Raw genomic sequence first — 27,542 nt, 5'->3', positions numbered from 1 at the left:
ATGCCTTAAACTATGGCATAACATCTATACAACTAAAATCAGCAATGACACAAGCAACTCTCTGTCTCAGTTGTTCAAAAACACTGTCCTTAAATTTTTTACATTTTAGATCACAGCAGAATCAACATACAGCACTCCAGCTGTAAGAACACTGAATATAGACCAGCGCCAGTGTCTGTTTGAAGATGAAAGTGGAGAAAACAGAAATTTAGGAAGAGCTAGATACTCCTATGGAAATTGTGTAATTTATTGTAGAATGGAACATCTTAGACAAATATGCAACTGTACACCATATTTCTATCCTTCAACAGGTATGTCAAAATCTCCACATTTTTATTTCAATAAAACATGGTGTACTGGAAGACACAGTTGGATAAAGCAAAGACAATTTTGAGAAATTTTCTGACAAGGAGATGTTTTTTAATTTTTCATCCATTCACTGAAGAACTTTCTTGACTATTACACAGAGGGAGACTAAAAGTCTATGCAACTTTACTTGCTAGGGCCTACATTATGTGTCCAAAAACATGAATTGTATTTATTACTATAAATTTAGTAGTTGCAGAAAGCTGATTGCACTGTGAGAAATATAGTGGTAATAATAATTATAAATAATAATAATAATAATAATAATAATAATGATAATCTTCATTCAACACAAATGATACAATGATTACTTTTCTGAAATGAAGAGCCAAAGAAACTGGTAGACCTGCTTAACATCATTTAGGGCCCCCGTGAGCATGCAGAAGTTCCACAACACGATGTGCATGGACTCGACTAATGTCTGAAGTAGTGCTGGAGGGAACTGACACCGTAAATCCTGAAGGGCTGTCCATAAATTCGTAAGATTACACGTGGGTGGAGATCTCTTCTGAACAGCACGTTACAATGCATCCCAGATATGCTCAATAATTTTCATGTCTGAGGAGTTTGGTAGCGAGCAGAATGGTTTAAACTCAAAAGAGCAATCCTGGAGCTACTCTGTAGCAATTCTGGACATGTAGGGTGTTGCATTGTCCTGCTGGAATTGTCCAAGACCCTTGGAATCCACAATGGACATGAATGGATGCAGGTGATCAGACAGGGTGCTTATGTACATGTCACCTGTCAGAGTCATATCTAGACATACTAGAAGTTCCATATCACTCCAACTGCATGCACCCCACCACCATTACAGATCCTACACCAGCTTGAGCAGTCCCCTGCAGGCTCCATGGGTTCATGGGTTTGTCTCCATACCCATACACATCCATCTGATTGATACAATTTGAAGTGAGACTTGCCTGACCAGGCAACATGTTTCCAGTCATCAACAATCCAGTGTTGGTGTTGAATGGCCCAGGTGAGGTGCAAAAATTTGTGTTCTGCATTTGTCAAGGGTACACGACTGGGCCTTTTGCTCCAAAAGCCCATATTGATGCCATTTCATTGAATGGTTCACAAGCTGACACTTGTTGTTGCCCCAGCATTGAAATCTGCAACAATTTGCAAAAGGGTTGCACTTCTGTCATGTGGAATGATTCTCTTCAGTTACCATTGGTCCTGTTCTTACATAATATTTTTCCAACCACAGCAATGTTGAAGATTTGATGTTTTGCCAGATTCCTGATATTGACAGTACACTTGTGAATTGGTTGTATGGGGGGGCGAGGGGGGGGGGGGGGCGGGGGGGGGGGGGGGGGTACATACTGTATGTAGAATATGGAGAAGTACTGCCCTTCAAGTTACATTTATGGTTATTGAAATTATATTTACCAACATATGAAAGATATTCATTAAAGATATTTGAAATATGCTGCTAGCATTTTATTATAGTATCATTGTGGTTTCTTATGGAGCTCATTAATGAAATTATCATTTCTTACCCAGAACCTATCTATGACATTCCAAACACTAGCAGTAGTAGGGGCCTATTGCATCCATTATTTATTAGGTGAGCTACATGATACTTCTTGTAGGTAGGCCTACTACTACATACTTATAACATACATGATACTTACTGAATGCTTCTTTCAACTGCAAATTCTCTTGTTTTTCTAACATTTTTCATTGTAAAGTATTAACTCCTTCCTTGAGTGTGCTTCATCATCTATCCAGGTACTATCATGCATATTTTGATTATTTTTCAATGTTATGGTTTTCATTATACATGCAATGTCAAAACAGTGGAAGAAGTCATAGCAAAATTTTTGTTTCTGTTACAACTTGTGTCAGTCTATGCAGCATTTCCTAACATGTTGTTGAGATTTTTGATACTGTTATTATCTAATATTCTTTTTTTTAAAAATCATTTCATTTTACTGAGTGAGGGGTTTATTTTAGATATACATTGAAATTCCAAAGCATGTGATGGTCAGAGATGTAAGTTATCCATGTTAGTTAGGATATTATCCACGCAGTTGCAAAACCCTGCCCTCACTATTAAAAAGGGTAAGTAATGATGCTAGCTAGTTACCTATCTAGATCTGTCCCCAAGGAACCACATTAAGTTAACTGTAAGCAACACAGACAATAAACAATAATGTTTAGCCAACCAATGGATCAACAGGTGGGGATAAATTACAAACTTTCATTAATCATGCACAAGAATGACTAACAATGAAATGAAATTCACAGGTAAGAGACTTAAATTCCTGAGATTATTGGCACAAATTGATTTCCTTGTCAAGTAATTAAGTAAAAATTTACTCCATATGTAAGAACAATAATAATAAACAAAACCAAACATAATAAAATTAGCAAAGTTTAGGCATGTGACGGGTGTTGTGACTCGCCGATCATTCAAAGCGCCGCCACGCAATTACGCACATCCTCTACATGCGGCGCTGTCTGCCAGCCATGCAGCAGCTGTGCCACCTAAGCGGCCAGCTGAGCAGCGGCCGCTAGACTGGGACTCAGTGCTCATTTGAATGCTAACGTGTACACGTGTCTTGCTTGTCAACTTACACTGTGACTTATATGTGTTGTGTCGTTCTGAAATATATGTGTTAAACTTGACATTATAACAATTGGCGACGAGGATGGGATTTTTCCTTTTCACCATTGACCCACAGGGTTCCGTGGCTACTGTCGAGCAACTATTGCAAAATCTCCTTGAACAGCAAACGCTTCTAACAGCGGCGATTCGCGATTTCATCGCGGCGTCAAATGCGGGGCGCTTCTCGTCATTAGCTATATCTCCGCAGTGCGCTGCCACGCGCAGCCTCGGCCTAGCCGTAAACAACCCACTAAGAAACTGCAGTAAAACCCCTGGCAACTTCCTTCATGTCCGTGGTGTTTTACGAAACATTCACCCGAGGATTGTCTCCAACGTTGGGCTGCGTGTCACAATTGCAAAAAGAAAGGTCATGTGTCTTCCGTTTGCAAATCCGACTGCATACATATTGTTCATGAACATGACACTGATTCTGATTCTGTGTTGTCTGTCAATTGCACTTCTTCCCTTTCAGGGAAGTTATTCCTCACTGTCCAAATCCTTGGTCGAGATTTTTGCATGCAAGTGGATACCGGTTCTGCTGCCACTATAATTAATTCTCAGATGTATCTTCAGTTGGGTTCTCCATTCCTGTCACCTGTCACTTGGCAATTACGGACGCACAATAAACAGAAGATTTCTCTCTTGGGACAGTTTAATGCTGAGGTATCTTACAAATCCATCGTTCGCACTGTTCCCATATTTGTGGTCGACCAGAGCAACGCAGAAAATCTTATTGGTTTCGATGCCTTTCGTGATTTTGGGTTCTCCATAGATGACTCTGTCAATATTGTCTCTGATGCTATTCCTTATGCTCAACTGGATTCCTTGTCGATGACATTTTTGTCCCTTTTTTTCTCCTAGGTTAGGCCATGCAAACGACTTTGAAGCTCATATCATGCTCAAACCCACTGCTCGGCCTAAGTTTTTTTGGGCTCGGCCCATTCCTGTGGCCCTTCATGATCGGGTAAAACGGGAGCTGGATCGTCTCACTACTTCAGGGGTCTTGCATCCTGTCACTTCACTTCCAGTGGGTGGTCCCCTCCTGTCGTTGTCGTTGCTAAGCCAAATGGTGATATTCATCTCTGTGGCAATTTCAAAGCCACTGTAAATGCTCAATGCCTCATCAACACTTACCCTATGCCCCGTCCTGAAGAACTGTTCACTTAACTTGCTGGAGGCCAGTATTTTTCTAAAATTGACCTGTCAGAAGCTTATCATCAACTTCCTCTCAACACTGCTTCCCGGCCGTTTCCGGTCCTTAACACGCCTTTCAGCCTCTATCAATACCAACGCTTGCCATTCGGGGTTGCTAGCGCCCCTGCTCGCTTTCAGCGATTCTTGGAACAATTACTGCTCCCTGTCCCTGGGTGTATCAATTACATGGATGACATTGTTGTCACTGGCTCCACCATGGAAGAACATCTTCAACATCTCCGCACACTTTTTCATGTCTTACAGACTGCCCGTCTTAAGTGTAATCTTCAGAAATCACAATTTTTTCAGGCATCTATCACGTACTTGGGGTTTCAACTCTCTCGGGATGGTATTCGTCCGCTTCAGCAAACTGTCACTGCGATCGATGCCCTTCCCCACCCTACATCTGTTAAGGAACTGCAGGCCTTCTTGGGGAAAAAAGCATACTATCACAAGTTTTTACCATCTGTGGCTTCGGTGGCTCAGCTGTTGCATCACCTGTTGCATAAAAACATGCCTTTTCACTGGTCCGCGTCATGCGAAGCGGCTTTCCAGAAATTGAAGACTGTGCTGAAACAGGCCCCGTGCCTGGTTACTTATCGACCTGGCCAACATCTTGTTCTTGCCACAGACGCCTCTCAATATGGGGTTGGTGCAGTCCTTGCGCACCAATTTTCTGACTGCTCGGAACAACCCATTGCTTATGCCTCCAAAACGCTCACGGATGCCCAACGAAAGTATTCTCAAATTGAAAAAGAAGCTTTGGCCATTATTTATGCTCTTCATAAGTTTGGTGTTTTTCTCTATGGCTCAAAATTTCATCTTGTTACGGATCACAAACCACTTGTTTCCTTGTTTCATCCATCAACGTCACTTCCCGACAAGCCTACACAATGCCTCCAGCTTTGGGCTCTTTACTTATCTCGTTTCAATTATGAGATTCATTTCCAGCCAACAGCTCAACATGCAGATGCTGATGCTCTGTCTCGCCTTCCCATGGATCCTGATCAGGCATTCGATAGGGATGAACTTTTGGGTTTCCACCTGGATGTTGCCAAGCATCGGGTTGTGGACGGGTTCCCCATCACTGGGGACAGGCTGGCGGCTGGTACGGGTTCTGACCCTACCCTCTCCCGGCTTTTACGCTGTATTCAGAAGAGTTGGCCAGATCACCCGTCCGCTAAGACTTCTGATCCATTGCGGAACTACTAAGCTTTGCACTACCACCTCACGGCTAGGGATGGTGTTATCCTCCTCTCCACTGACAATGCTTCGCCGCATGTTGTGGTACCTGCGTCTTTGCGTGCTTTGGTCTTGCGCCTCCTTCACCAAGGGCACTGGGGTGTGTCTCACACAAAATCTCTGGCGCACCATCATGTGTACTGGCCTGGCATTGACTCTGAAATAGCACACACGGTCACTGCCTGCGGCCCTTGTGCGTCACAGGCCGCTGCCCCGAAGTCATCTTTGTCACCGTGGCCTTCGCCTGAGAAGCCCTGGGCGCGCATTCATGCTGACTTTGCAGGACCCTTTTTAGGGACTTATTGGCTCCTCGTAATTGACGCCTACTCTAACTTTCCTTTCATTGTCTGTTCCACGTTGCCTACCACCGCGGCAACCATCAGTGCTCTCACCCACATTTTTTCTTTGGAAGGCCTTCCCTCTACTCTTGTTACTGATAATGGTCCACAATTTGCCTCTTCCGAATTTGTGGATTTTTGTGCTCGTCACGGCATTATGCATATCACGGCCCCGCCGTTCCATCCACAATCCAACGGTGAGGCTGAATGACTGGTCCGCACATTTAAGGGTCAGATGAGGAAACTCCTGACTTCTTCTGCTGCTGATGATGCGCTTCCCCAGTTTCTGGCGTCTTATCATTTCACCCCCATGGGCGACCACAGCCCGGCTGAGCTCTTACATGGCCGACAGCCCCGCACGCTACTTCATCTTCTACGGCCTTCCACTTCACGGCCGCGGGTGCCTTCACTTGGCTGGTTCACCACCAACGACCTCGTCTGGGTACGGGGATATGGCAGGCAGCCATAATGGAGCCCAGGCCACATCTTAAGACACCGTGGCAGACGCCTGTATGAAATCCAGACGGACACGGGTGTTGCAGTGCGTCATTCGGACCAGCTTCGGCCTAGTGTGCCAGCAACGCCTGTTCCGAATGCTGCTACAACACCTTTGGCTCTACCTGACACTCAGGATCTTGGCATCTCTCAATACTCACAACGCAGCCCTCTCACTGTCATCATGATGCCAGCACAAGAACGGACACCACCAGGAGACATGCCCATGCAGGAACCGGATGACCATCCTCTGTCAGAGCAAATCTACTCGCCTCCTCCTCCAATGGATGCCGACACATCGCCCATGTCTCCTGTCATATCAACTGGACTTGCCGCAATGGGCAGATTGGTGCATGGGGCCCCAGCAGATTCGACCCCTACATCTCCTGTCATCTCGACCCGTTATCATCGGGGACACTTCCGTCCGTACGGGAAGCCTCCTCCTCAAGACTTTCCGGCGAGTCAAACAATGCCTATGGATGTTAGCCATCCCCAGCACAACTCCATCAAGACCAGCGCAATAATTTCAAAGGGGGGAAAGTGTTGTGACTCGCCGATCATTCCAAGCGCTGCCGCACAATTACGCGCGTCCTCTACATGCAGCGCTGTCTGCCAGCCATGCGGCAGCTGCGCCACCTAAGCGGCCAGCTGAGCAGCGGCCACTAGACTGGGACTCAGTGCTCATTCGAATGCTAACGTGTACACATGTCTTGCTTATCAACTTACTCTGTGACTTATATGTGTTGTGTTGTTCTGAAATATATGTGTTAAACTTGACGTTATAACAATGGGAAGTTCAGCTTTCTAATGTATTAAATTTTAACTGACCCAAATCCATAACTTGACAACAGTGATTGCTCATCATGGTTGGAACAGAATTGAAATTGTTGTACAACTGTACCTGCCTCCATTATCTGGGTATAGCCTAAATCTGAACTAATGGAGGGTTACTAAATTCATCACAACCTATTCTGCCAGTGATGGCTGTAAGGCTCCCCATCATTGAGTATGAATATGCTATCTATTGGAGGTGCTGATGGCTATCTATGTGCACCTGTGTGTTGTGATTAGCAGTATGCAAGGAGCATTTACACCAAGTTCCCACTCTGCTATTATTTCTGAAGAGACTCACCAGGTGTGGTGGTGAAAGGATCGGTAAGTGAGGACATGGTGTTTGATTCAGCTCTCACAGTACAGCATGTAAGGTGTGGAAAAGCCAAATGCAACCAATATTCTGGATTGACTTTTTGTACAGCTCTTCTTGTGATGCAGCCTGTCTGTTTTGCTTTTCCAAACTAGGTACTGCACCAGATCTTGGTCCCCCCTCACCCCACCCTCCCCCCATGCTGTTTGCAGAGACTCAAAAAAAGTTCCTTCTCTGCTGTGGCAGTGAGTGAATAGAATGCATTAACTCACTCTGTCATGTGATGTATTATCTTTCCTGTAGTGCATAGCAATCCTTAAAGTTAAGCTGTTGGAGGAGATTTTCCACTAGTTTGGCTTCACCTGTGTAACACAAGGTGGCCCACATAGCCACGGAACCACTGGTCATGAATCCTCTAGAATACCACTGTTGACATCTGGCTCTATGCTGCTTTGCCACCCCTCCTATCAATGGTGAAAGTGGTTCAGGTCAGTTGGCTCACCAGCTACACCTTTCTTGCTGGGCCCTGATGCCCCAATGTCCTGTCCTCTGTGTTAAATCCATTCCCTGTTGCTCCAGTGCTCATAATTTCTACATTAATTTGTACTATTAAAAAAAAAAGAAAAAAAACATACAGGATGATTCTTACAAACATTTAAATATCCACAAAGTGACATAGATGACACTGAGACAAGTAATTTAATGTAAGATACAAGGGGCTACAGGTGTTGGGAAATACCCCTAAAAGGAGACAAATATTGAACATGTGACATCACCAGATGATGTACCTTGTCACATGTGAAGCGATTAGGATTGTCAATTCCACCCTCACCAGTAGGGACAGTGCTATACATCACTCCACTAGGTTACTCTGTTTTCCAACACCTTTTTTAAATGAGACCTGTTTGAAATGTATAAGCAACAAAATTATTGCCCTCACTGTAACCAAGCAAAAGCTGTTTTTATTTTATGTGTACTGCCTTTTATCCCTTCTTTTCTTGTACACAAACTTTATTTAGTAAAGAACATGGGTCATTCACTACTAGTAATGCAATTCAGAAGCTCATACTTATTTACTTGTGACACAGTATGGTAGATTTTTGTTGTACTGCACTTTGCAATTAACCAGCAGAGACTGCGAGACCTGTAAATTAATATTACCTCAATGTAAACACATCATTCTCTAATGTAATGCAAAAAAAATCCTTACTTCCAGTCATAAGACTCAAGCCCTGAACCTTGTGCACTAAAGTTGTTCACATAGTCTGGCAGTTTCGAGTGACAAGAGGAAGCAGTGTGGTGCTGTTGGGCAAGACTCACATGCCCCTTTCATCATTGGACTTACTTGGAGGTGCTTTGCCAATCTTCTTCTCAGGATAGTCAGCTGCAATGATCTGCCCAACTTCCTCTCCGATGGTATGATCCTGTTTGGAGGAATTTTCTCTACTCTTAAAGTGATCGCATGCACTCAGGATACTTTTAAATCAACCGTACTATATTTCACTTCCAGAAACAGAACACCACATAACAGTTTCACATCAATGAATCATATTTCATAAATCCAATGATTCCCAGGCCGTCATAAGCTATTGATTACTTTTACAATAAATACTGTTCCAAAAAGTCTCTCAAGGTTCTCCCAAGTCCACCATCCACAACTCTAGAGAGTAAGTAAGTAAGTAAGTAAGTAAGTAAGTAAAAGTAAGTGTCTTTTCTTTTCTTTTACACAATTCAACTGTTCACAATAATGACTGACGTAGCACCATCATGGAGTAAGGCATGCTTGCTCCTAGTGCTGGTCATGTAACTTCTGTGATGAGTGAGGCAACCAACTATTCACCTTGTGGCATTCTCTTGACACACGTCAACCCTGCAGACACAAAAAACCAGTGGGAGGTAGACACTCTCCCATTTCTCATGCTCATATGTAAAACATTGGGTGTTTGAGATGGTGGAAAGTGGAAGGTCTCTAGAATTTGCGTCGAAATTCTCGAGCCACTACATATCCCTTCCCTTAGCTCAAATACTCGATATTTTATACATATTCAATATGTACATTGACATCATACTTAATAACAATCCACTTCTTTGAGATATTCAGTTACTCCATAATTCTAGATATATATGTATTTTTCATAAATTTTGAATTTCACAGGTTAAGCTCCCTCTTTCAGTTCCACTCGTAAATTCCAGGTGTTGTGGACCCTTAAACATTTTATCCTTCATACCGGTTCCTGTGAGATCACCAAAGTTAAGCGCTGTCGGGCGTGGCCGGCACTCGGATGGGTGACCATGCAGGCCGCCATGTGCTGTTGCCATTTTTTGTGGTGCACTCAGCCTCATGATGCCAATTGAGGAGCTACTCAACCAAATAGTAGCGGCTTTGGTCAAGAATACCATCATAACGGCTGGGAGAGCGGTGTGCTGACCCCACGCTCCTCCTATCCACATCCTCCTCTGAGGATAACACGGCAGTCGGATGGTCCCGGTAGACCACTCGTGGCCTGAAGATGGAGTGAGTACCTTTAATCCTTCATGCTACTCCTTCCTTTGTTTGTATGGTCTAGTGCTATCCTATACAGCTTTCTGTAGTCTGGAGGAACTCTAGTTAAAATAAAAGTGTTCCCTTCTTGGACATTTGTAAACCTGAAACTTAATGATGTTATTTATGCATAGAATTCAAATTTACCAGACTCATCCCTTTAAACATGTGACTTCTGTCACAATACTGCCCTTTTTCCCTTTAGGAACAGTACTTATATCTTACATTGGTTGATCCTAGGAGTACACTTTCTCCTTCCGTGTTGGTAGGTACACCCCTTTTAACTTCCTAATCTATGGTATGGGTCAATCCCCTTCTTAGTGCCCCTGTCTGCACAGTATAGGTCAGCCTCTCTTTGTTCTGCCTATCTGCCCTTTTTTCCATTCACTAAAATCTGGGAGCACCCTCCCCCCCTCTTTTATCCTTTGTGAATGGACCCCATGGTTCATTGCCCTAGTATACACCTTCATGTATACTATCACTAAATATTATCTGGTAAAATTAAAATCTACTTCAATCTCCAATATTGCTCATTAATACTTCATTTTGTATCCTAGAGTCGTCCTTTACTTTTCAACCTCTCTACCATACCTCTAAATACCATTCATTACTTAGTGTATATACTTAGGTTATCAAAGGGAATATAATCTTTACTTAGGTTATCAGAGGGTCCCACTATTCAACAAGTTGTCAAGTCATTCTTATTTATATACATATATATTTTTAGAATTTGTCACTATAGAACCATCACCTATAATACCATGTGCTCATGTTTTACCATGTGCACGTACTTCCCCCTACAACATTTGATGTTCTTACAAGCTCTCAAACTGTACTTTTCTTGTTTGTGTCTTTGTGTTTCTTTGTGCGTATGTTGATGTGTGTTCATGCAGCATGATCCTTCGGCCTACTTATTTGAAATAAGTTGAAGGTTACAGAAAACCATGGAGAATGAGGAGGACTTCAGCGATAGAAGCGTATGTATATGGAAAGATAGACTGGTACTCAGTAGTGAAGTAAGAAAGGAAAAAATAGAGATGGTTGCTAAGATCTAAGGAGTAAAAGAAGATAGCCCCAAAGACAGGAAACCCTTCCCCCCCCCCCCCCCCCTTCCTCAGGATCCCCACTTCACCAGTACTTGAGTGAGAAGCCGGAGGAGTATGATGTTAAATGTCTCCTGCAGAACAGACATTCTCACCTTCACCTTTGAAGTCCCTGAAGAAAGAAGGTATCGGCCTTCTGGTTATCCAACTTAGCACTTCGGTCATCTAATCTAGCATTCAGTTCTTGTCTCTGGTTATCTAATCTAGCATCCAGTTCTTGTCTTTGGTTATCTAATTTAACGCTTAGTGCTCTAATTAAATTTGCTACCTTAGTCCAGTCTGGCAATTCCTTTGATACTGTCATTACAATGGCTGGCTCTGAAGTTTCTCCAGCTTTCTGAATATTATTCATCTCTACTTTTCTTTGACCTCATAATCATCTAACCTAAATTACAATATTGTGTACAATAACTACACCTACAGTTGATTGTCCCAAGGTTCTTTCAACTTTACCAAACAGTTATTGGTTTTTGCTCACCTGTCATAGAGGTCTAGGCTGCATCGGTAAGCAGGCATAGAATCGGCATCAGTGAACAGCACAGGCACCAGCAGCATTGAACAGTGATTGCAGTGTCAGTGTCAGCAAGTAGATGTGAAGTCACTAACGATGAACAGCAGTTGCAGATGGTGACAATGGGTGGTTACCGCATTGGCATCGTTGGCAGGATACTGCGTCGACGTTGGGGGCTGGTTTCTGAATCGGCGTCGGCTGTATCGACATGTGTGAGGACTGCTTACTTCCCCACACCAAATCTTCTTAGTCGAACTATTCTCTACATCTCCTTTTGTTTGGTGCTTATTAACTTTTTCACCCCTTTTTTCTTTTAGGCAGAATCCAATTCTGCATAACAGTTTCTTTGTCTTGTTGCTATCAGCTGCTATGGCAACTCAGTGTCTTCGTATCTCAATTTCTGCCATAAAATTCCTCCTTTTTGAGTCCTGTCACAGTCACCACATTCTGGCGGTTTCCGGAGATTAGAGGAAGCAATGTGTGCTGATGTGTAAGACTCACATGCCCCCTTCATCATTGGACTTACTTGGAGTTGCTTTGCTGGTCTTCTTCTCAGGATAGCCAGCTGTGATGATCTGCCCAACTTCTTCTCCAGAGATATGATGCTATTTGGAGGAATTTTCTCTACTCTTAAAATGATTGTGTACACTGAGGATACTTTTAAATCAGCCATACTATATTTCATTTCCACAAATAGAACACCACATGACAGTTTCACATCAATGAATCATATTTTGCAAATCCAATGACTCCTGGTCTATCAGAAGCTATTGATTACTTTTACAGTAAATACAGTTCCAAAAAATCTCTCAAGGTTCTCCCAAGTCCACCATCCACAACTCTAGAGAGTTAGTAAGTAAAAGTAAGTGTCTTTTATTTTCTTTTACACAATTCAACTGTACACAATAATGACTGACATAGCACCATCACAGAGCAGGTGCACTTGCTCCTGGTTCTGGTCATGTAACTTCTGTGACAAGTGAGGCAACCATTGATTACTTTTACAGTAAATACAGTTCCAAAAAATCTCTCAAGGTTCTCCCAAGTCCACCATCCACAACTCTAGAGAGTTAGTAAGTAAAAGTAAGTGTCTTTTATTTTCTTTTACACAATTCAACTGTACACAATAATGACTGACATAGCACCATCACAGAGCAGGTGCACTTGCTCCTGGTGCTGGTCATGTAACTTCTGTGACAAGTGAGGCAACCACTTGCCTGCATCGATCAACTGTTCACCTTGTGGTATTCTCTTGACACACGTCCACCCTGCGCACACAGAAAACCGGCACAAGGTAGACACTCTCCCATTTCTCACACTCATACATAAAATATCAGGTGTTCAAGATGGTGGAAAGTGGAGGGTCTCTAGAATTTGCATTGAAATTCTCAAGGCACTACAGTTCACTGAGAGTCAGACAACATGAATACCTGACTTGGGTTGAGATGATCATGTGCGATAGAATGAAGATGTGGCCCCATGTGTCTTATATTAAATCAGTTTTCTCAGCATCAGATACATCACTTCAGAGTTATTCAGTCATTAATAAGAATCACCCTGTATATGTGATTGTTAGAGTGTTAGTAGGTAGTATTATATAATTGGTTAGTAACCACACATTATCATTCTCTTTTAGTCAAGTGATATTTTAAGTTTATGTACATGCTTCACATCATGCAATTCATGTTCCAGATTTCTACCTAGTTTGGATGCAGGCATACTATGCTGAACAACCTAAATACAAACATCATTACACAATAAATGGTCCTGAATCTCTTGGTGTTGACGGAAATACAAATTTACCTTCATTAAAACCCCTTGTCCAAATCCTTCCATGGCATGGACACCAACTACTCTATACCAGTGCAGGTACACCATAAATATGTATGTAAATCCTCCTCAATAACCTTCATCCAAATGCTTCCATGGTGTGAACACCAAGTATTTTACACTAAACTATTCCATCTTTCCTGCCATCCAGAACCAACCAACAAAACATGTATTAGTGCTCATGATACACTGAGTAGCAGAAACTTTCCCAATTCTCCTAACACTCCACTTTTCTTCAATTATTCCTTAGACTTGCACTTCTACTGTGGAATCCTCATAATGCCCTTACTTCACAACAAATCCAAAACCACCTCCTTCATTCTCATTAACCTTCTTAATTATCTACACTGTTTGTGGAGAAAGAATATATACATGATCTCCTGCATATGTTACCTTATGACATGATGAAACATCTCTACAGAAAAAAAGTAATGATCACTTAACACAATTATAAAGACATTTTCACATACATTTATTATCTCACTGTGAAATTTGTCATAGCAAAACAAAAATGTACTGATATCCTACAACTACTCATTTTCCCAAAATTTATATCACCTTGTTCCTAATACTCCTACCCATATATGCACAAAATAATTACCTCCCGCTTGCACTTCAGTTACACTCCTGGAAATGGAAAAAAGAACACATTGACACCGATGTGTCAGACCCACCATACTTACTCCGGACACTGCGAGAGGGCTGTACAAGCAATGATCACACGCACGGCACAGTGGACTCACCAGGAACCGCGGTGTTGGCCGTCGAATGGTGCTAGCTGCGCAGCGTTTGTGTACCGCCGCAGTCAGTGTCAGCCAGTTTGCCGTGGCATACGGAGCTCCATCGCAGTCTTTAACACTGGTAGCATGCCGCGACAGCGTGGACGTGAACCGTATGTGCAGTTGACGGACTTTGAGCGAGGGCGTATAGTGGGCATGCAGGAGGCCGGGTGGACGTACCGCCGTGAATGAAGGGACGAATGGAGACGTGTCGTCTTCAGCGATGAGAGTCGCTTCTGCCTTGGTGCCAATGATGGTCGTATGCGTGTTTGGCGCCGTGCAGGTGAGCGCCACAATCAGGACTGCATACGACCGAGGCACACAGGGCCAACACCCGGCATCATGGTGTGGGGAGCGATCTCCTACACTGGCCGTACACCACTGGTGATCGTCGAGGGGACACTGAATAGTGCACGGTACATCCAAACCGTCATCGAACCCATTGTTCTACCATTCCTAGACCGGCAAGGGAACTTGCTGTTCCAACAGGACAATGCACGTCCGCGTGTATCCCGTGCCACCCAACGTGCTCTAGAAGGTGTAAGTCAACTACCCTGGCCAGCAAGATCTCCGGTTCTGTCCCCCATTGAGCATGTTTGGGACTGGATGAAGCGTCGTCTCACGCGGTCTGCACGTCCAGCACGAACGCTGGTCCAACTGAGGCACCAGGTGGAAATGGCATGGCAAGCCGTTCCACAGGACTACACCCAGCATCTCTACGATCGTCTCCATGGGAGAATAGCAGCCTGCATTGCTGCAAAAGGTGGATATACACTGTACTAGTGCCGACATTGTGCATGCTCTGTTGCCTGTGTCTATGTGCCTGTGGTTCTGTCAGTGTGATCATGTGATGTATCTGACCCCAGGAATGTGTCAATAAAGTTTCCCCTTCCTGGGACAATGAATTCATGGTGTTCTTATTTCAATTTCCAGGAGTGTATATCACCTTGCTTGTCTCCATATTCTATACTTCTCATGACCTAAAATTGGACCTTCCTCTTCTTCACTCTTGTTCATCCTAAGTGCACTCTCCGTCTCCTTCATCCTCTTGTTGTGCATTCTGTCCTTCCAATTCATGTTTTTGATGGCTCATCATCTCTTTTGCTGCATGACCTAGTGTGCAAATAATTAAACAATCCTATTATACTCTCCAGTTTGCTCATCTTCTGCATCACTATTATTTTAACTTGGCACCTCAGTGTCAACATCTTCCTTCTCCTCCCACAGCAAGGTTTCCCTCATATTTATGAATCATTTACATTGACTTGGCTCAATCCAGTTTTTTTTGCATGTCACCAGTCATTGCTGTGATGGATCTCCAGTGTGATTGTTATTTCGTGGATTCAGTTGTCTGATTTCAATTATCTCCCTGTTGTTTATTTCTGTCTGGTTCTTGCCAGTTTGCTATGAAATATGGCCCATTGTTTGGTTTATAGAAATTGCTTGCTCCTCTATTTGCTGAGTAAGGGTTCAATGGAACGCACTCTCCTGGCTGTCTGTTCACATTGTTCCTTCTGTTGTTATTCCATCATGATGGTCTGCAAAAGTTATTGTGAATATTATTATTCTCTTGTTCGCTCCTTCTCTCTCATGTTTGTCTCTCATCAAATGTGAATTCTAATTTGTGCAACACATTCTTGGAATTTCAAAATTATCACCACATATACCAGTCAGTACTTGTTGGTATCTAATCAGTAACTTCATGTAGATAAATCTGATGATTTCACTAGCACTACAGGACATGGCTAGGAACATGTTCTTTCTCAGTAACATGTTGAAAAACTATACTGGCTCCTCTGTCTTGATGCCTCAAAATCTTTACACATTGCTATCTTTTGCTTAAATCAAACTGTGGAAACTCCAGATAGGAATATCAACAACGCTTTCTGTAAAGAAGACACAAGTTGCAGACAGTTTAATTGTGCCTGTCTGCAACTTGTCATGCCTTCTTTACTGTACATAGCTATCTGTCTTTTCCTACATTGTTATATTTTGCTTAATTCATTCTTGTGTTCCCCTTGACCAATAGATCATATGGAAGGCTTCATTAAGCTCCCTGTAAGATGTGCAAGTAAGTCTTATTGGCATCATCCTTACCACCATGTCCCTAAAAATGGCTCTAAGCACTATGGGACTTAACATCTGAGGTCATCAGTCCCCTAGACTTACAACTACTTAAACCTAACTAACCTAAGGACATCACACACATCCATGCCTGAGGCAGGATTCGAACCATGTCCCTCTCTAAACGTGTACACAAAAAGTATTATTTATACTGTAGTATAATCACAATGGTGGAAACGACAAATCAGATTGAGAAATCCCTGTCTTGGGAATTGAGTACATTCTCACCATCCTTATACACCTGGAATTATGTATGGAAAGGAAGCATTTGAAATCAAACACCTCTTCCTCACTGGCACCTGTCTTAGTTACTGTTGGTTACACTCTGTTCTCTTCCTACCATCTTGCATTTGTTGTGAACTCATTACTGCAGCTTGCCCTTGCATTAAAGTCATTTGTTTCTCATGTTTGAGTCTTCCTCAGTGGCATACATTTGTGTTTCCTCCTCATGTATGCCTCTAATCCTAGCACTCATGTTGCTTGTTTTCTGTATCTGCCAACGTATTGATTTCTTCACTATTGTTCCATTTTCAATTGGAGTAATAGCAACTGAACTTCTTTTGATACTGCAGCTGAAGCTGTGTTTGAACTGTCTGACCTCATACCTCTTGTGCAAATCTTGCTCCATCAATTCATGATAAAGTGACACTAGCTGTCCCATAGTTTCATCTAATTTGCTGATAATACATTCTTCAATATTGTCTATCTCCTGTCTTTTCTGTCGGCTTCTCCTGCTATTAGTGCTTACTGCTAATCTTCTCAGGGTCTTGCTCTATGACTGGAAGTTATTCTAATTGAACATTCATTACTTCCTGCACCTTTTTTGTCTCCATAGCCATTCTTTTAGATGCTTGGACTTCTTTCCTAAGCTCTGTAGCTTAGTCTTTTGCGTCCTTCACTACATTTCTGAACGCTTTCATTTCTGCAGCTATTATCCATTTTTCCCTCATTTATTTTATAAATGTTTTAGTTTCATCTCTGGCTTCTTTCTTTATTTCTTCTGATCTTGCCTTCGTTTCTCTTCTTGTCCTTCCTGCTTCCTTTATTGCCACACTACCCTCTTCTCTTGCCTCTTCTGCAATTTTCCTACTTTCTTTTGTTTCTGTCTTAGTCTTCTCTGATTCTGCATTGGCTTCATCCCTTGCCTTTTTTACCGTTTCCATTGTTTCTTTCCTAAGCTCTTCTAATTTTTGTGTCAACTTCTTGATGCCCACTTTCCAAGCCTTACTGATTGTCTCGCCCATTTTCTTCAAATATTCTGAAATAGAGCAATCTGTGCCTTCCTGCTGATGATATCTTCTACTTGGAGTTGATACCTGCATTGATACCTGAACTGACTATGAGAGTGCAGTGGCACATCTGGCCTATCACTCTTCCACACATCGTACTCTCTGATTTTTTTGCTACAGTGCAAATGTGCCTTGACACAACTATGACCTCTTCCTCACTATCATAACCCACATTGCCTCTTAATTCCATGCTTTCTTCTCCCCCTGTCTCATTTTGGGTGTACTATGAGTTGCCTGTTCCATTGGAAAAATGATGTGCTTCACATCTTCCCTATCTTGACTTTGCTGTGTTTGTTACTTGATTAACTTTGGCCTGGCCCCTTGATAATCTTCGCTGGCTTCCTGTTTTCACTCAAACCATGAACTACTCGAATATGTTTGAGAAAACCTAACACAATAAAGTGCAAATAAAAACAATGCCTACCACACATATAAGCTCATCCAAAAGTTACCATGTTGTTGTCAACTCCAATTTTTTTTTCACTGGATGTGGGACAGAATTCACAAAACAAGGGAAAAGCTGTAGGAAAGGTAAATCTGTTGAGTATTTGTGCCGGAAACTTAACTTAATATTGCAAAAATACTGTTCTAATGTATCTCAATATTCTGCAATGAAAAACAAATTTCATTGACTACATTTCTAACTTCATTGCCTCACAAAAGAGCATAGAAATACTAGAAATCCTGACAGGGTTGCCCATATATGCAAAAGCCCCCCTTAATATTAAAAATAGAGAGTAATGATGCTAGCTAGTTACCTTTTTAAATCTCTGCCCAAGGAACCACACTAATTCAACCATGCACAGTGGCAATAATAAACAATAATTTTTGTTCCAGCAATGGATCAATGGGTGGGTAATAATTACAAAGTTCAGTCAATTGTGCATTCCAAAATGCCTTCACAAAAGAAGACAAAGTAAATATTCCAGAATTCGAATCAAGAACAGCTGCCAACACTAGTAATGTAGAAGTAAATATTCTCAGAGTAGTGAAGCAACTTAAATCACTTAATAAAAGCAAGTCTTCTGGTCCAGACTTTGGCTTGATGAAAGATCCATACCCAAAGACTGGAAAGTTGCACAAGTCAGACCAATATTCAAGAAAGGTAGTAGAAGAAATCCACTTAATTACAGGCCCATGTCATTAACGTCAATATGCAGCAGGATTATGAAACATATATTGTGTTTGAACATTATGAATTACCTTGAAGAAAATGGTCTACTGACACTCAGTCAACATGGTTTTAGAAAACATCGTTCTTGTGAAATGCAACTAGCTCTTTATTCGCATGAAGTGTTGAGTGCTATTGACAAGGGATTTCCAGAAAACTTTTGGCACTGTACCACACAATGGCTTGTAGTGAAATTGTGAGCTTATGGAATATCACCTCAGTTATGTGACTGGATTTATGATTTCCTGTCAGAGAGGTCACAGTTCATAGTAATTAACGGAAAGTTATCGAGTAAAACATAAGTGATTTATGGCATTCCCCAAGGTAGTGTTACAGGCCCTTTGTTGTTCCTTATCTATATAAACAATTTTGGAGACAATCTGAGAAACCGTCTTAGGTTGTTTGCAGATGACACTGTCATTTATCGACTTATAAAGTCATCAGAAAATCAAAACAAATTGCAAAATGATTTAGAGAAAATATCTGGATGGTGCAAAAATTGGCTGTTGACCCTAAATAACGAAAAGTGTGAGTTCATCCACATGAGTGCTAAAAGAAATTCTTTAAATGTCAGTCACATGATAAATCAGTCAAATCTAAAGGCTGTAAATTCAACTAAATACCTAGGAATTACAAATATGAACAACTTAAATTGGAAGAAACACATAGAAAATGTTGTGGGGTAGGCTAACCAAAGACTGTGTTTTATTGACACGACACTTACATAATGTAACAAATCTACAAAGGAGACTGCCTACACTATGCTTGTCTTTCCCCATTTAGAATACTGCTGTACAGGGTGGGATCCTTACCAGATAGGACTGATGGAGTACATCAAATAAGTTCAAAGAGGGGCAGCACATTTTATATTATTGAGAAATATGGGAGAGAGTGTCACAGAAATCATACAGGATTTGGGCTGTACTTCAATAAAGAAAGGCGTTTTTTGTAGCGATGGAATCTTCTCACGAAATTCCAATTACCAACTTTCTCATCAGAATGCAAAAATATTTTGTTGACACTGAACTACATAGGGAGAGATTATCACTATGATAAAATGGGGGAAATCAGAGCTCATACAGAAAGATAAAGGTGTTCGTTCTTTTCACGCGCTATACAAGACTGGTATAATAGAGAATTGTGAAGGTGGTTCAATGAACCCTCTGCCAGGCTCTTAAATGTGATTTGCAGAGTATCCATGTAGACGCAGATTTAGAAGAATTCATAGGTAAGTTAAATCCATGTGTTTATTAGCACTAACTGACTTCCTTTAAGCAGTGTCAAGTAATTTGGTATAAACTTACTCCAGAAGTAACAACAATAAGCAAGAAAAAATGAAGTTGAAATGACTTATGGCTGGAACAGTTTAGGAAGGAAAGTACACAGTTGTAACTGAAGCTCTCTAACATATTAAATTTTAACTGACACAAATATGTCATTCAACAACAGTGACTGCTTACCATACTTCAAACAGAAGTGAAACTATTGTGCAACTGTGCCTGCCCTGTGGCCAAGTATAACCTGAATGTGAAATTGTGGAGGGCTGCAACCTATACTCCTAGTGCTGCCTGTAAATTTCACCATCACTGGAGTGTGAATGTGCTGGGTGTTGGAGATACTGATGGCTCGTTAAATGCACCTGTGAATATGCCGCTGCTGCAGTGTCCTCAGGTGAGATGTGAACCAGAAGTCTTCTGTAAAAAGTCTCTTCCTGAAGTATCTTGACTGAAATATTTCCCAGCTGCCTACAGAATCCAAATTGTCTCTACCGAGCTGGCACAGAGACCAGAGTCCTCTCTGCAAGTAGAGTCTGACGCCACCCTGCTCAGTGTAGACTCTGAAGTGTCTACCAAATGGAGAATCTGAAATTTCAAAAAAGGCTCTGACCACATCAGTACTGTGGATGTTTTCTGCATCTCAGGAAGCTGTTGCCAATCAGAAAAGTAATGTTATTGTCCCACTGATGACAAAATTAAGCTGACTCACTGTGTTCGCACCATGCAGCCCTCCCATTCAAGTGTACTGATGCCTCAATTCCACAAACTTGCATCTAAGAATTTTATGTTAGCCAATCTAGCTGCCTTATTTTTGGTGCCTTTGGTATGTTGTTTTCTAGTGCATGAATGTAAAACAGAAAAGAAAATGCTGGACTGGACACCAAACAGACAGCCAAATCATGTAACTATGTGTATTTTTAGAAAGCTTTAAAAATCTGTATTTCCCCTAGAAAGTTCCTCCCAAGAATGGCTCAAAACAAACTGGCTTTGTTTTTAAGCATTCTCCTACTGCCAGAGAAATGATGTCCATAGCAGCAAAAATGTTAGCTGAGGGCACGTGGCTGACAATGACTCTCCAGGGAACAGGCAAGCAGCTATCTCCCCTAGAAAGCTCCTTTAAAGAATGGCTCAAAAAACTGTCCATGTTGTTTAAGATCCTCCTTTCACCCAGGAAGTGTTTCACAGGTGTCTGAGGCAGTAAAAATTGTAGGAGATGGTGCCTAACTAACGACAGCTCCGCAGGAAGCAGGCAGCTCACAGTGGCTGCCTGCACAATGTCCGTCCTGCCTACCTAAGCCCGGCACCTGAGACCGGTGTTTCTCCTGCCTCCTAAGCTAACTAAGGGTAGGACAGTTCTTCCATTGAAACGTCCTGTTTGCTCTTCAGCTGACACAATTCATTGAAATCATCTTAGACCATACTTGGTATGCAGGCTAGGAATATCTACAAGTGCAGAGATGAATGAAAAGGAAGAAATCATCCATACAATCAGTGTTGTATTGTAGTTGAAAACGAACATCCATTTCTGCTGTCTCCCTGATTTTGATGGGATTTCATTGAAATTTAATTAATTTTCATATCAACTGACTTTAATTTGCATATAAAAATGTGGCTAATTTTCATAAAAATGAATTATGGAATGAAAAGAAACGAGGTATACTGCTTCGATGCTTTTAACAGTTTTAGTCCTACCTACTTCCCTACTTGGTTCCAGAATCAGTGAATTAAAATTAATTTCTTCTAGTAATAGCTGTAATATTTACATGGTGTTATTATTGGTTAAAGAATTAATATTGATATCAAGAATTATTATTATATTTATCATGAAAAACCATTTTTCCCCAGGGTATTTAATACCCATTGCTACAAGCAGTTGTTGGAGATCAAATTAGAAAAACATGTTCACTTGCACATGAAGATCTGTATACACCCACAATTTTAATATGTTGCTTTCCCATCTATAGTTTATTGCAGAAAGTTATATGACACCTAAAGAACTTTCATCTATAGCACTGTAATCACTACCACTTATTGTTGACACTGCATAACCACTAAGCTTGACCTCCCTGCTGAAGGCTGAGCAAAGACCCATTGTTAATGGGTGTGTGGTGAGAAGACATCAGTGCTCAGTAATGACTAAAATATCTGGTTAATTGATACACACTATGGGGTGCAAATCATTGAGCTTATTTACTTGGTTTCTAAAGTTTTGGTGGGTAATCTTAAAACTGTATAGGGATTTCTGGATCATGTCTCTAGACATTTCTGTCAGTGTCCCTGCTCCACACTAATATATTCATAATAGCTGAAGCTGATGGCATCACAGTCCATGGCATATTGTTGGTTCAGAGCTGCTTGGTGGGAGCTTGCTGTATTGTTGCATTTGGACCTACGGGTTCCATTATCGGTGTGTGACTTTCTGATCTCCCTGCTTTCAACAATATTAGATCTGCTCAAGACACAGGACAGGATTTTCATTACATTATAATGTTTAAGTTCTTTTGACATTGCACAAACACATGGATTGGCATTGAAATTATTGCAGTATCTGAGATGTATTACTGAGAGACAGATCATTTCTCTACTTCCAGTTTTGGGGATAAGGTCTGAGATTTCTCCTCTCTGATGTTGTTCAGGTGAAATTTTTTATGTATGTAATGCTCCCTGCAGAATCATTTACTTTTGACTGTGCTTTTTTTCTTTAATTCTGAGCATAGGTTGTACAGTCATTTGTTTACCTTCATTACTTCTAGATATACAAACTACCAATATGTGAGGTCATATATAACTGGAACATCAATTATAAGCACTTTCTTCAGTGTAATGCCATATAATGTGTCTCTTAAACCATTTATTAAGTTTTGGCTGTTGTTTTCAGTTACCTAATTTTTTTCCTGTTGTGACATTCACCTGATTTATTTCCTCATTGATTGTCTTTGGTGCCAACGTATGCGTTGCTACACTGGCTGAAAAATGGGGTGGGGGTGGGGGGGTGGGGGAATGGAAGTTCAACACTAACTACTTTAAATGATGTAGTCAACAGGTATATATTTGTGTTTCACAGTTCTTTACTTTCACTGCTCACAGCCCCACATTAATACACAGTTATATGGCCAGTGCAGTATTGTTTAACTTTTGATAAGTCTCATTAATAGGTTGCAAGCAAACATCAACATACTGCTACAATAGTTTACTGTTGAACATCTACGAGCAGTAAAAACCTAACCACACAGTTCTTGCTGCATAATACGGTATGTACTGAACAGAAATTGTCATTGTTTTAGCACACAGCCTATTACACTTATTTCACAGTTAAGGGATGCATTGTTGTTGATCTAACCAATATGGGTTCCTTGTCTGAAATGCAGCCGTGGACTGACTGTCTCGAGACCAAAAATTGGGCCCTTTATATCCTCACAATAAGAGGCACTGAAACTACACATTGTTTGATGTTTAATTTACAGAAATTACAATTAAAACTTAAGCCATTAAATTAACTGAATACATAAAAAAATTCCATCTTTTTAACAGTTTCTTCTGCTACAAGAGTTAGGGCAAGTTATTTGTTTAAATGATGAAATTAACAGATATTATTATACAAACATTACTTTTGACAAAACTGTTAATTACTTTGGAATTAATTGAGGGATGGGTTTGCTAAGTTGTTTTCGAATAGAGGCAAATAGTAGTTCCTGCAAATGTTTATAATGAGTACAGAATTTATATTTGTTTATAAGTCGACAATAGAATTTAAGTTACAAAACACCTACTGATTTCACCTTATAACAAAAGACATTAACTAGGAATAGTCAAAATAAATTAGAACATCAATTGCACACATAAAACTAAGCGCAAAATTAGATCTGGTTTTATATTCTTTAAAACTGAGAGCCAACCTTTCTCTGTTAACATACTTAAGTGCGTTAACAGTAATTAGTCAAAAATGAAAAAATGAATTTTAAGGAGTCAGATGACAAAACAAGAGGGGAAGTAAAAATATCCCAGCTTGCTTTGTCAGACTGTGATATAATAACATCATCAGAATCAGATATTGTACTGCAGTTGGTATCTGCCCTCCATAAGATATCCTTAGTTTTTGACTTAGGATGCACATATCCTGCACATTTAACATTTATATTTTTGTTCAGAATACTTGACAAATTATGTCCCTGACATTGTTCAGAATTACGTACTTAACAATCATTTAATTTTGTAGCTTCAAGGTTTTTACATACTGGTAATGATTTTTGCTTTTATTACCTATTCTGATAGAATTTAATGATTTCTTGGCTTGATTAGCACTACTTTGTTTTGTGGTGAATGTTGCTCATTTGGCACATTGTTCACAAAATTCATTTATGTACTGCATTGTTTAATGAAACATAAAATTATTCTGTCATTTTTCTGTCCTTTCCTCTAAATTTTGAAAGTGCCTTCTAAATTATGAAATTTCAGCTTTAAAGGAATATAATTCTCACAGATGCAGTTGGAACAGCTATGGCTGGTGATGCTCTTGATAGTCATAGGACATTCCTAGCAGCTTTTACTGATGGATTGGTGGAGGAGACAGGCAATCTTTTGTAGTAATGCATATGCATTTGTACTTCCAGACAATTATCCTCCGCGTACAGCATACTCAGTTTAGACTATAAAATGATAAAGGCTCTGGAAAATCATCTCACAGCCCATTTTATTGAGCATCATAATATCCCAGAGATTAATTAACAAAAGTTAAATCAGTAAATTAGTATGGAAAAAATCATGAAAGGTAGAACTTTGCGAAATCCATTTACATTTCATTTTTAGGTAGGCCTGTCTTCTATTTTTATCCAGATCAAATGTAGCATGAAGCCCTGAAGAGGATACAGAAAGAGCTTCAGAAACATGAGGTTGAAAGAAAATGTATCAATTAAATTGATGTAACCTCAGGACCGCATGAAGGTACAACAACCAGAGGCTTGAGGGGCATACCCTTTCCATCTAAGTGATGCCTAAGTTAAACTCCAATTAAAATTACTTTTGACTTAAGTTCTTGTTCTGGCTACAAGAACACACAGTTAATAATGAATACAACACTTTATTACTTCAAATATACTGCTACAGAAAAAAACACTTGTCATAGAGTAGCTGCCCTAAGTGCTAGTCACATTAGTTGAAGTAAACATCAGACAGAGTTCAAGGCTTGCTGGGCCCAACTCTAAACACTGTTAGCCAGCCAGTAGAGTGCAATATGGAGAGGAGAGGCTGAGTGTACATTTGAGATTGGGGGCTCTGCTCGCCGGAGCACCAGTAACTTCTGTGGTTCACTGTGCAACTGCGCGTCTGGACGTGAGTGTGGAATCTTAAGTGGGTCTTTTTTTTTTTTTTTTTTTTTTTTTTTTTTTTCGGGCGCACAACTTCAATGGTCATTAGCGCCCTGACTACTCTAAGAATGCACCGCGAGGCACAAGTTGACAACAACAACTAAAAGGGAAAACACAATAAAAGACAGACTGACAGGCATAGGATTAAAAAACATCATCAAATGTCCTTAGCGAGGTTTGTCAAATTGATAAAACAAAGAACACGAGCAGCTGCTCGTGGGTCATCCGCTAAAATGGCATCTAAAGTATTAGGCAGGTTAAGATCGAGGCGCAGTGTGTTAAGATCTGGACAGGACATTAAAATGTGTCTAACCGTCAGCAAGTGCCCACGTGGGCAGAACGGCGCCGGCGCAGCCGTCAGCAGATGGTGATGGCTGAACCGGCAGTGTCCAATTCTTAACCTTGCTAAAACGACCTCCTCCCACTGAGAAGGGTGTGAGGAGGACGTCCAAGCCACGGGAAGAGGTTTTAAGGCCCGAAGCTTGTTGTCGGTAAGTGCAGCCCAATCGGCATGCCACAGCGACACAACGCGCCGACAAATGACCCTGCTAAAATCGGACGAAGGGACACAACAAGAAGCTGTCCGAGGCTGGAGGACCGCAGCCTTGGCCGCGGCATCTGCAGCTTCGTTCCCAGGGATACCGACATGGCCAGGAACCCACATAAAGCTAACCGGCGTACCGACGTCCACCAGCTGCTGAAGAGAGCGTTGGATCCGGTGTACGAAAGGGTGAACCGGGTACGGATCACTGAGGCTCTGGATGGCGCTCAGGGAATCTGAGCAGATGACATAAGCAGAATGTCGGTGGCGGCAGATGTAAAGAACAGCCTGGTAGAGGGCAAAGAGCTCAGCTGTGAAGACCGAACAATGGCCATGGAGCCGGTATTGGAAACTTTGTGCCCCGACAATAAAGGAACACCCGACCCCGTCATTGGTCTTAGAGCCATCTGTATAAATGAAAGTCATGTTGTTGAACTTCGAACGAAGTTCCAAAAAACGGGAGTGGTAGACCGAACCGGGGGTGACCTCTTTTGGGAGCGAGCTGAGGTCGAGGTGAACGCGGACCTGAGCCTGGAGCCAAGGTGGCGTGCGGCTCTCGCCCACTCGAAAGGTTGCAGGGAGTGAAAAATGAAGGTGTTGAAGGAGGCGACGAAAGCGAACTCCAGGGGGTAGCAAGGCAGAGACATACAACCCGTATTGAAGGTCAAGAGAGTCGTCAAAAAAGGAACGATAAGACGGATGGTCGGGCATTGACAGTAGCCGACAGGCATACCGACAAAGCAGTATATCGCGCCGGTAGGTGAGTGGCAATTCGCCAGCGTCAGCATGAAGACTCTCTACGGGACTGGTATAAAATGCTCCGATCGCAAGTCGTAAACCCCGATGTTGTATGGAGTTGAGGCGGCGTAAGATGGATGGCCGTGTAGAGGAGTATACGAAGCTCCCATAATCCAGCTTGGAGCGGACGATCGACCGATATAGACGAAGTAGGACGGTTCGATCCGCTCCCCACGACATACCACTGAGAACACGGAGGACATTTAAAGAACGGGTACAACGGGCGGCCAAATATGACACATGTGGAGACCAGCTAAGTTTCCTGTCAAAGGTAAGGCCTAAAAATTTGATTGTCTCCACGAGCGGGAGAGCAACGGGACCGAGTCGTAAGGACGGTGGGAGAAACTCTTTGTAGCGCCAGAAGTTAATACAGACCGTCTTCTCGGCAGAAAAACGGAAGCCATTGGCGACACTCCAGGAGTAAAGACGGTCAAGAGAACGCTGAAGACAGCGCTCCAGGACACGTGTACACTGCGCGCTGCAATAGATGGTAAAATCGTCCACGAAAAGGGAGCCTGATACATCAGCTGGGAGGCAATCCATTATTGGATTGATCGCGATGGCGAAGAGAGCGACGCTCAAAACTGAGCCCTGTGGCACCCCATTCTCCTGGCGAAAGGTGTCGGACAGGACAGAACCCACACGTACCCGAAACTGTCGATCCATTAAAAAGGAACGAATAAAAAGAGGGAGGCGACCGCGAAAGCCCCATGTATGCTTGGTGCGGAGAATGCCCGCCCTCCAACAGGTGTCGTAAGCCTTCTCCAAATCAAAGAACACAGCCGCGGTCGGGCGCTTCCGCAAGAAGTTATTCATAATGA

At 41.8% G+C, this 27,542-nt stretch overlaps 1 protein-coding gene across 1 annotated transcript in view; it reads left to right on the top strand.

Moving 5' to 3' along the window:
- LOC124577761 (sodium channel protein Nach-like) overlaps positions 1 to 27,542 on the top strand; it is a 193,071-nt gene that overhangs the window by 80,907 nt on the left and 84,622 nt on the right. Inside the window, exon 7 of the mRNA XM_047131226.1 lies at positions 110 to 311. Coding sequence (XP_046987182.1) covers positions 110 to 311 — 202 coding nt within the window. The remainder of the gene's footprint in view (positions 1 to 109; positions 312 to 27,542) is intronic.

Source organism: Schistocerca americana, chromosome 1 (assembly GCF_021461395.2).
Source record: "Schistocerca americana isolate TAMUIC-IGC-003095 chromosome 1, iqSchAmer2.1, whole genome shotgun sequence".
NCBI classification, from domain to species: domain Eukaryota; kingdom Metazoa; phylum Arthropoda; class Insecta; order Orthoptera; family Acrididae; genus Schistocerca; species Schistocerca americana.
This window is presented reverse-complemented; position numbering and strand designations above follow the sequence as displayed.